Source organism: Rutidosis leptorrhynchoides, chromosome 7 (genome assembly GCF_046630445.1).
Source record: "Rutidosis leptorrhynchoides isolate AG116_Rl617_1_P2 chromosome 7, CSIRO_AGI_Rlap_v1, whole genome shotgun sequence".
Lineage (NCBI taxonomy): Eukaryota > Viridiplantae > Streptophyta > Magnoliopsida > Asterales > Asteraceae > Rutidosis > Rutidosis leptorrhynchoides.
Window position 1 is genome coordinate 321,400,755 of NC_092339.1, and position 11,247 is coordinate 321,412,001.

General features: G+C 31.0%; 2 protein-coding genes across 2 annotated transcripts; one reads left to right on the forward strand and one right to left on the reverse strand.

The window, feature by feature from the left end:
• Positions 1-2,424: 2,424 nt before the first annotated feature.
• On the forward strand, positions 2,425-6,729 carry LOC139857232 (probable feruloyl esterase A). The gene is made up of 11 exons (XM_071845968.1): positions 2,425-2,658; positions 2,751-2,832; positions 3,856-3,935; positions 4,068-4,133; positions 4,320-4,367; positions 4,566-4,633; positions 4,717-4,789; positions 4,867-5,028; positions 5,112-5,306; positions 5,650-5,738; positions 6,244-6,729. The coding sequence occupies exons 1-11, from the start codon at positions 2,647-2,649 to the stop codon at positions 6,449-6,451; spliced, it is 1,083 nt and encodes a 360-aa protein (XP_071702069.1). The 5' UTR covers positions 2,425-2,646; the 3' UTR covers positions 6,452-6,729.
• Positions 6,730-8,847: 2,118 nt separating this feature from the next.
• LOC139858856 (F-box/kelch-repeat protein At3g06240-like) lies at positions 8,848-10,496 on the reverse strand. The gene is made up of 2 exons (XM_071847691.1): positions 10,374-10,496; positions 8,848-10,137 (listed from the first exon to the last, which is right to left on the reverse strand). The coding sequence occupies exon 2, from the start codon at positions 10,107-10,109 to the stop codon at positions 9,024-9,026; it is 1,086 nt and encodes a 361-aa protein (XP_071703792.1). The 5' UTR covers positions 10,110-10,137; positions 10,374-10,496; the 3' UTR covers positions 8,848-9,023.
• Between the last annotated feature and the right edge of the window lie 751 nt (positions 10,497-11,247).

Here is an 11,247-nt window from a genome sequence, read left to right on the forward strand (position 1 = left end):
TAATACTAATAATAATACTTCTAGTGATAATAATTAGATTAATAAAAATATTAATCTTAATAATAATATTTATAATATAAATATATGTGTATATATCGTGAGAGAGATAAAGAGTGAAAACTGAATCCTGATCGAGTTGATTTTTATAGATATATGTTGCCACTATATACGCACAAATAGATATTGCAAGGATATTCGAACATGGTTTTCAAGAACGTGGTTTTGAAGGGTAGTCTTGTTTTATAGATAATATTATTATATATAAATTAATATTTAATCTATATAATTAATTATATATTATATTATATTTACGTGCATGGTAAAAATATAATTTTTACAAAAATGACACTGTCGTGGTCTCACGACTCATGTACCACTTTCGGTTTTTCGGGCGCACTTTCGTACGTTTAGAAAACTAGCCTTTTACGTTACGTGACGTGTACCTTTTACAAAATTTTGACTTACTCAATAATAAATTACCTTTATAAAAATATAACTTATAAAATTGAGCGTTGTGGTCATTTCCTTCTATAAATCAAAGTCTCGTTGTTTGTCAAAATATTTTATTTTAAATTAAACATTTTGTGACACGTACCTTTATTAATAACTAGACTTAAATTAATTAAAAACTAACCCACTCAAAGTGTAACTTAATCTTTTGAGTGTTTTGATCATTTCCTTTTATAATTCATAATCTTGTTATTTAACAAAGCCTATTCATTAATATTAGTTTAAAAATCAAAACGTTTTATGACTAGTTTAAATTAAAATTTATAATCTTATACACATTTTTAAAATATTTATCTAATAACATACTAGTTATCCTTTCAAAACTAATTATATAATTTAAGATCATTTACATAATCGAAAATCCTATAACGTTTACGCTTTAAAACTTAATTTGATTTCATTCTTTTATGCGTAAATGTTTAGTTTAATTTCCTTAACTTTCTAAATAAAATATCTTAATATAACATATCAAATGGGTTTATCTAGTCAACGAATCTTATCCCAATTATTCCTTCTATATGATAAATCGAGTGTTATGAAATTCAATTCTCCACTAACTTTTGTCTAACTCCCAATAAGTGATACTTTGTTCTTACTTGTAAATCACTTTACCATTTATTCCGAATACCGTTAAAAGTAAGAGTTTTCTAATTCAAAGTGGGCCTCATAACAGAGACTCGAAATCATAATTCAATGTATCTGATAATTCAATCATTTGATATTATCTTTTAATCTCGTTGATAAATTTACATCAAACAAATACGTTCATGTAAAGTATTATCTATTCAATATCTTGATAGCATTTCCAAGTTCATAAAATAGATCTCATAGCTTATATTTATATTAACTAATCCGTTCAATGTTTTATTAATATATCTCAATTTAATAATCACACATGTATATGTATATATATTTATTTACACATAATTGTTCGTGAATCGTTTGGCATGGTCAAAGGATATTTGACTACAGAAATATAGTTTCAAAACTTTCGAGACTCAACATTACAGATTTTTGCTTATCGTGTCGGATATATATAAAGATTAAAGTTTAAATTTGATCGGAAATTTCCGGGTCATCACAAAGATGACCTATTTTTGTGTTTGTTATTATATATAAAGTAGATCTTATTAATAGTTATTTTAATTATGATTTAGATATTATATATAAAGTAAATCATAATCATGATTTAGATATTTCAATGGTCTAGATTTAGTGGTTAATTAGAAATGGAAGGCTAGGATTAGTTATTATTAGATAAGATGACCTATTTTTGTGTTTGTTATTATATATAAAAAGTAGATCTTATTAATAGTTATTTTAATTATTAAAATTAAATAATTTTGAATTATTTAATAATATTAACTATAGATTATTTTTAATTGAGTACGAGAAGGTATAAAAGCTAGGCATAAGGAAACCAATTTTAAATTTATATTTTAATTTAAATTTTTAAAATAAAATGACAATCAATATTATCTATAATGATTTGATATGAATTGTTTAATATGCATTTTATGTTTTTGATGAAATGTTCAACTGACGAGTTTCTTAGTCGGACTCTATGGTTTCACGGGTTATCAAACTAAATAACTTTTAACATTTACGTTCACTTAATACCTAAAATATATCATTAAACTGTTTCGTTTAAATAAACCCGTAGTTTCACGAGTCATTTCACTACGTATATATTATTATTATTATTATTATTATTATTATTATTATTATTATTATTATTATTATTTATATTTATATAAATATATACAATATACAATATACAATATACAATATACATATACAATTACAATTATACAATTATACAATATACAATATACAATATACATATACAATATACAATATACATATACAATATACAATTATACAATAATAATTATTTTGGAGACATATATACAATTCACCGTTCATCGGTCGGATGAACATCAACAACACGCCATTGTCCATCCTTATCATTCCGAATTCCATCTTTATTTAGATTACTAAATTAACACACATAGTCCTCCAATAAAGACTACCTAATTTGAATCAACAAATTTACAATTTATACAATTTCAATTCATCCCCCAACATCTTGACGGCTGCCGTAGTGATTCGGGAATTAGGGTTTATACGATCACCATGAATCAGCATGTAAATTTGCCATCAATTTATAATTTCGTAACCGTTTGAGTTATTGTTACCGTTTGAGTTGAGTTATTGTTACTGTTTGTTTGCATTTACAGTTAATTTATATATATATGGAACGAAGATGGTGGATGACGTTGCTGATAATAATGTGTTTATTGGTTAGTTCTACTGGCAGAGGTAATATCTGGTCAATGGACTTTATGTATTGATTTTTTGTTGCCATTATTAGTTTGTGTGTCTGATTTGTTCATTGATTATTTATTTATTGTTATTATAGAATTTGATTTACACAAAAAGGAAACCTAATGATAATGGTGCTTGCCTGAATAATGGCTGAATTTGGTTATTTTAATTCTACTCCTTGTTTGACATAATTTTATTAAGGGTTTTGCTAACGTGTGCCCGTGTACACGTTAAGCTGCATTTAATGAACTCGAAATTTTCTAAACTATCAATATTATCTTTTTAGAAACCAGGCGGATTTGAGGGCGTGCAACACGTGCGCTTGCACAGGGCCCATAATCCAAAGGGGCCTATAATTAAGCTATATGTAGTACTTATGAAAAAGATTGTTCTGATTGATGCTGGTACTTAACCTAATTTTTTACGGAGTAGTATTTACTAGAACTTATTCATACATATATTTAAAACTTTTGTATACAAAACACCTATTTTTTATTAATTGAACGGTGTCCATATGAAAAATCGGAATCGACGGAACGACCCTGTTAGAAACATTAATTCAATTTAATAGTTACCTAATTTGTGTATGTATTAATCCATTAGTTTCAAATTCTGGTAATTAAATTTTTTTTGAGTTTATGAAAATGCATCTTAATGTTTGCCACGGGGGCATATGTTTGGGGAACACATATGTGTAGCTGATAGCCTGTTATTCTATCATACCTTGAACAAATTGGTAAATTATATGTTGAGTAAATAATATTATACATGACCTCATAATATACTCATTCTCGTTAATATATACAAAAATGGAGCAGAATTCCCTTTATAGATATACAAGACTGTTTGATGGTAAATGAATTTAGTTTGTTACCGTAGAATAAGAAGTCTAAAGTTTTTTTTTTCAATTTCCGTTACAAGTTCAATTCATGTATTTACTATTATCAAGTACAATGATGTCTATTTTTTTTTTTCGGTTCTTAGACTACTTATTCTTCAACTTTTACGTTTACACAGGACTTAATATCAAAAGTAAGGTTTCATCACAGCTTTATAACCACACACTTGCCGTGACTATGGGGCAATATGCTTCTGCTGTAAGTTCACTCATATTATATATTTATATTTCTTTATGAACTGGCATATGGCTAACATATTTAACAAGATAAGATCTTTCTGATTTATTACGTTAACAATGATAATAATAGAAGTTGCCTTCATCTATGCAGGTTTACATGTCAGATTTGATTGACCTTTTTACATGGACTTGTTCTAGATGTGATGGCCTGACCGAGGTACTTGTTGGTGCGCTAACTTATTAATCAGGAACTAAATTTTTTAAAAAAGTTATACTGGAAGGATACTTATAACATCTGCACAATTCTTTTTCTTTCTTTCTTTTTTTTTTTTTTTTTTTTTTTTTTTTTTGAGTTTTGGTTGTACATTTTGATCAATAATCTTTTGGCGTAATGTTAATGCAGGGTTTTGAAGTGATAGAGCTCATTGTTGATATTCAGAATTGCCTGCAGGTACATTCATTTTGTAGCGTTTTAGTAGCAATTTAAAAAAAGATGGTAGATGCTGACGTCAGCAAGTTAGTTATTGTTTATAATCTTCTGTTTTAGTAAATGGGTAAATTACTCATTTACTCGAGAAGGTTTCATCGTTATGTCGTACCCTTTTCGAGGTCCATTAATTGTATGTACTGACTTGAATACCGATTACAGGCCTTTGTTGGGGTTGCAGATGATCTTGATGCTATCGTCATTGCTTTCAGAGGCACCCAAGAAACTAGGTGTAGTTGTCATTTCACTTCAGTTACTAATATAAATATTGCAGAATATATATTATTTCTCATGAAGCAGTATGTGATTACAGTATACAGAATTGGATCGAGGATTTATTCTGGAAGCAGCTTGACTTTGACTATCCCGGGTGCACAAATGGCAAGGTGGGTGCACGTTGCAATAATTTTGCTTTTTGTGCTATTTTTTTGATGATTGTTTCATCTTAAGTCCATATTTTCAGGTGCATCATGGATTTTTTAATGCTTACAATAATACAACTGTAAGACCGGGTATATTAGATGGCGTTAGTAGAGCAAGAGAAGTATACGGAGACCTAAAAATTATGGTGACGGGGCATTCAATGGGAGGCGCTATGGCTGCATTTTGTGGACTGGACCTTGCGGTAACTATATGCGGCTTTTGTAGGTTTTTTAATTATGATATAGAATATAGATATAGATTGAAGGATTGTTTATGGTGTTACAGCTCATGTACGGATCGAAGAACGTTCAGGTTACGACATTTGGAATGCCTAGAATTGGTAATGCTGCTTTTGCATCGTATTATAGTGAAGTTGTGCCAAATACGTTTAGAGTAACACATGCACACGATCTGGTCCCACATTTGCCTCCGTATTATCAGTATTTCCCACAGAAGACATATCATCATTTCCCAAGAGAGGTAACATTTGAACTTTCTTATTAGTGGTAGTATTTGTTTGTTGACCGATTAATTGGCGTTGACCATACTTTGACCTGGTTTTTGGGGCCGATCTTGATTAATTGATACGGAGGTCTCTAAAAACCTTTTAATTGGCGATTAATCGCCGAGTAAAACCGATTTCTGGAACACTGAAATGACCATCATTCATCAATTGACTTTAAATAATTCATTGTGTGTGTTTTTTTTTTTTTTCCCCCTTCTGTGTCTGTATATTTATATTCTAACGAAATCTGACCAAAGTATTATTGAACATATTATTTTCATGTTCTCATTTTTAACTTTACGATGCATCAAAATGCAGGTGTGGCTCTATAATATTGGATTTGGATTTCTTATTTATCCGGTTGAAATGATATGTGACGGTTCTGGTGAAGACCCTAATTGTAGCAGGTAAGCCTTTTTTCATATGTTTATATATAACGAGTTAATTTTGATGAGAAAGGACAATTTTGCAACGATATTTATCTAATGACTTAAGGTAACATCAAGCTGTTTACCTAATATCGTTGTATGACCCTTTTGAGATAAAACGCAACTCAAATAGACCTGTCTGTAAGTAAACGATCCAGAATTACCATCCCTTATATAAACTGCAAAGTTAGGTGCGGTTTGTTTTTTAAGATGTTTTTGCCTTAAGTCTGCGATGTCTGTAGAGACGATGTGGTCTAAAGGTGTGTAAGCTGAAAAGACCGTTTGTTTTTGTGTCTGCAAAATAATCGGATCCTGTCTACACAACTAAAAAGCATTTTTCTAAGTGTGCAAGTTTGCAGACAGAATAAAACATTTTATTCAGTAAAAAAAATATTTGCGAGCGCGCAAACATAAGACATAATAAGATTTGTAAACTGAAAACAAACAACACCAATTGATTTATCAATACTTATGAACGTTTCAGATCAGTGTCGGGAAATAGTATATCAGACCATTTGTCATACTTTGGAATTGAAATGGGGTGTGATACATCAAGTAAATGCAAGATTGTGATGGCTCCTAGTCTTGCTTCTTATGGCAAGATAGATGATAACGGGAATTTTGCCTTGTCGAAAACTCCTACAAAGTTTATATTGAAAAAGAAACTAAACCATGCAGTAAGCGACCAGTGATCTATCGACCAATATTCCACAATCTGTTGCCTTGCATTTTAACAAGTCGATTGATGTTGTATGTGTTGGTTTCGGTTGGATCTGTGTATATATTGTATGTACAGTCCTTGTTACTCTGAATATTTGTTTAAACCACATCTTCAATTGTGTTTGTATCATATTCTAAAAGAACAAATTGATTAGACCATAGATAACGGTGATTGTGACGTGGAGTGAGTAAGGTGTATTTTTTGGGCCAAGTCAATGACTGGACCATGGCTGGGAAAGGTGGCTGGGAAAAGGGGGAGTTGTAATGGGGTGCTTTTGTAAGAAGTTTGACGGTGATGTGGTAAAATTTGATTGGTATTTGAGGTGTAAATAATTAAAAGTGGGAGTGAGAAAATACTCATAACCAATTTCATGCTGCCATGTCACAAGTTGCCCCTTTCCTCTCTCCGTGATCCGCCGACCAACGTCTGAAGACAAACGCCCACAAACTCTCCATTCCGGGCGTTTGTGGGGACGTTTGTCTTGACACCTCATGAACATTTGGGGGAATGCAGCCCCATTATCTATGGTCTTACAAGTTAGAAGTTACTTGCAGCGTGATAGAATTTGTTCTTTAATGAAATCGAGGGAAAGAAAAGTAGCAAAAATTGAAGCGAAAGGGGGTAGGGGGATGTTATAGAGGGCATATTGTAAACTAGTACGTGCATGAACTTTAATCAACTTAAGGAACAAGCTATTTCATCAGTTTTTCATGATTGGTTTATAAAATTATAAGCTCAAAACATAGGTGGATACAGTGTTACAATTTCAAAACAGAATTTAGAGCGTTAACCACAATATATATTTTAAGATTTAACGTAAATACAATCCACAACTACCATTCCATTTTATACAAACTTTAATAGTTGCATACTATTTTTGTTACAAACTTATAACATATGAGGCTCGGTCGGTAAAGATAGTTCGTATATTTAGCCGCTTTATAGGTACGAGCCTCATCGGGCTTCTCTTGCATCTCTTGTGGAATTTGTTTTTTATTTTTTAAAACGTTTTCCGTTTTATATAAGTCTTCGTTTTTTTTTCGCCAAAAGAAAAAACTTATAACATATAGTTCAAAATTAGTTCAATACGGTTTAAATAAAATCTTAAAGGCACATGTAACATTACAAAGTGGCTTCATTAATCAGTTCAATACAGTTTATATAAAATCTTAAAGGCACCAACGATGTAACGTTACTAAGGGGCTTCATTAGTTTCTGTTTGAGTACATATGACAGAATGAATAATGAGAGAATACAATTTGTTGTTTACTTTTTATGTTGAATGAGTTGATTGAATAAATGTAAATGACTTTATTACCCTTCTTTGGCTCTATTTAAGGAGTCACCAGCAACCATCAATTTATTGGCGACTTGACTGTCATTTAGAGCCTAAATTAAACTTCAGGCAGGTTAAAACTCATGAAAATTTGATTCTACCATTTTCATGGCGTCTCACAATTTTTTTTTCTTCTTCTTTTAACCTACTTATTGGCTGGAGTAAGGTTTCACTAAAGCAAAGGTTGTACGCATATGCAGAACTAGAAGTAAGGTTTCACTTATATTTATCACCTATCGTGTTTATGATCACCCACGTTATTTACTCTGATAACATTCACCGTGATATTGTTGTCTGTTTTCATCAGTATTTCACTAGATAAGTACTCGTACTATTTGGATCAGCTTCGAAATTGTGTTGGTAATCCAAATATGTCAATATGCGAAGTGTTAGTCTTTTTGGTAATTTCTTCTAGCAAATAGTGTCTTTATTTATAAAAACGAACCTACATGTCAATATGCAAAGTGTTATTATGAACTGATACCTATTCAATGTAGTAAGTTAAGCTTAAAATACAGCCAACAACACTTAAAACATAGTGATGGCTTACATGAACTAAATCGACAACATGAATTGTAATTTACAGATTTCTAACTCGTTAAACTTAATTTAACTTAGACGAGTCTTTCAACACTCGTACCCCTGAATTTCAATAAGACAAGCCACTCAATATGTTTACTCCTACCATGCATCTTAAACTAAGTTGATTGTTGAAGTGTTATCACATAAAATCTCAGTGGCATTCTTTTTGAAGTCGCTAAAACTAGTCGATTCCAACCAATTTGCTGTTTTTTAAATGAACCTTGAAATTGTAGTTGTTCCAAGCATAATAACATACAAGTGCTCTTTCTATCCTTTAGGCCACATGCATAACCACCATTCTCATGTAAAATTGGTACATTGTAGTTCACTGTTTAAATATCATTTTAGGCACGAACAGGGGGTGAAAGCCTTAAATTGATGTATGCATCAGTAAACATATTAATAATGATATGAATACAAACAAGTTTTAGGGTGAAAATCTTGTTCGTTCATGCATCTCAGACACAGGATGATCATTCAAACCACTTAAAACATATTCAAATTATGCGTTACATCAAGAATATAAGATATGCAATCTCCCCATGAATTGAATTGATAAGGAGAATTGTAAAATGAAGAATAAGCCTACTGCTATGCATATATCTTAACTTGTATATGCAAATTTTTAGCTCGTCCCACTTGATTTCAATGACACAAGGCTTTCAACACACATAGCCCTAACTTTCAAGTCCCCGATATTCCGAGAAGCATACATATGTTTGCATAACTTTCCTTCTTCAATGTCATACATCAACATTTGATTGTCGCCTACCAGCAGAATTTTTTCATTGTAATTAAAAATCCTCAGTTCATTAATTGATATAGGAGTTTCATCTAATCCATGTAGTGTAATCTTAGTCCAAGATTCTTTCACACCATACTCCTTCATCAACCAAATTTCACCTTCCACAAAAATAGCAAGCTTTCCATCAAAATTAACAAGTTCGGAAACATGGTACTTGAACAGTATATCTAAATCATTAGGTAAGGACACTTCACTGGATTTCTCATTTGCTAAACAAAAGGCAACGAGAATCGGTAGATCATTAAAACCCTTGATTATCCAATGTAAAAAACCATTAACAAGTCCACCTGGTTTAGATGTCCACCGATGTTTATAAGGATAATCAGTCACCCGCGTCCAAGTATTAGTTCCAAGACTATAAACATCAACATAAATACAGATAGTATGAATATTAGAAGAACGATGAACACGGCAAATTGTAGCAACCTTGTAATCATTACTCTCGGCATCATAAAAGAATCCAATCCTATACCAGCCAAACATAATTCCTGAACCATAATCACATTTTGGCAATTCCACATATTCTCTAGTTGTAGGGTTTGAAATTACCAGCATATCAGGCACAAAATCATCGTGATGATAAGACATCAAAACAAGGCCATTGCAAGAACCATAAACAACGGGTGTGAAATAAGGCAATTTTAAGTGAAACTCTACTGGTAATGCCTCTTCTTCTTCGAACTGATGAAATGGAATTAAATAAGGTATAATAGAACTGTTCACTTGATAAATGATATGACTTTGGTTGAGTGTAGTTTCATGGATTTTGATGAATTGTGGTGACGTAAGTAGAGATAACCAATCTTTTGAAACACACCTGAAACGACCAACAGATTTGGACGGAAGACGATATAGGATCTCAGTAATTATATCTGACGGAATACTAATAATGCCTCCAGATGCCATTTTAAAAGCTTCAATAACTAAATTCAATCTGCAGGAAACAAGCAGAGTAACATGAGCACGAATAAGACATTAAAATCATAGTTTCTATCAAAATCAAACTCACAAACTGACAGACAATCTTATTATGCACATATTGATTGATTTAACTTTTTCTGAAAATTGAAAACCCCAATTTTATGTAGCTGGCGAAATTAAAACCTACTTTAAATATAACATGTATTTATGGTTGATAATTATGTGATGAATAAAAAGCGTGTTCCTCACCTTCAGATGTTGTAATTTTCGACGACATAATAAATAGAACCGCAACGACGCAGAAAAGATAAAGATATATCGCCGGCAATGGTGAAATGTGTTTTTATAGTTTCAAGCAAAACCCAAGAAAATGATTTTTTTTTTTTTTTCCGTTTGAACTTACTATAAATAAGTTTATATATACTTTGTTTAATTAATTACAAAGTAGAAATATTTCTTTTTTAATATCGACTTTTTTTATATAAATTTAGTATTGATATTACTCATTATAGAGTTGAGTTACAAATATGGAATAAAATTATATTTGATATGCTTAAGTATAGCCCTTAGACTACGTTTATCATTTTTCTAATAATAATAATAATAATAATAATAATAATAATAATAATAATTAATTTTACAAAGATGGTCGTATTGTGCTAAAAAAACCACATGAACTTGGCATGGAAAACGGGTTAAAACTAAGCGATCAACTAAACAGATATTTTTTTCTACTTCAAATGGTACTAATTTAAGGGTTTTGGTCGTCTTTAACCGTTAACACACTATAGATTATTGTATACCTTGATAACCGCCAAGTAGAAAATGATAGTAATCGCCATGTACATCTATTTAATGCATGTTAATAACAGTCCTAAAGTTGTCGTTAGTAAAATCCTAGTTTTATATTGTATTTGTCTTTTGTGTTTTAGTTTTAAAATTTTCTAGCTGATTGGTTAATGTACTGTTTAATTCTATGTTAGTTCAAGGATCGAATCTGAGTCTCACCTTATTTTTCTTTTGTGTGATGCCCCGTACAAAACCATCGTGTACGAATCATCAACAACATGATCATTACAAGGTCAAACACTATATGCGTTTTCAAAACAAGTTTGCATTCATG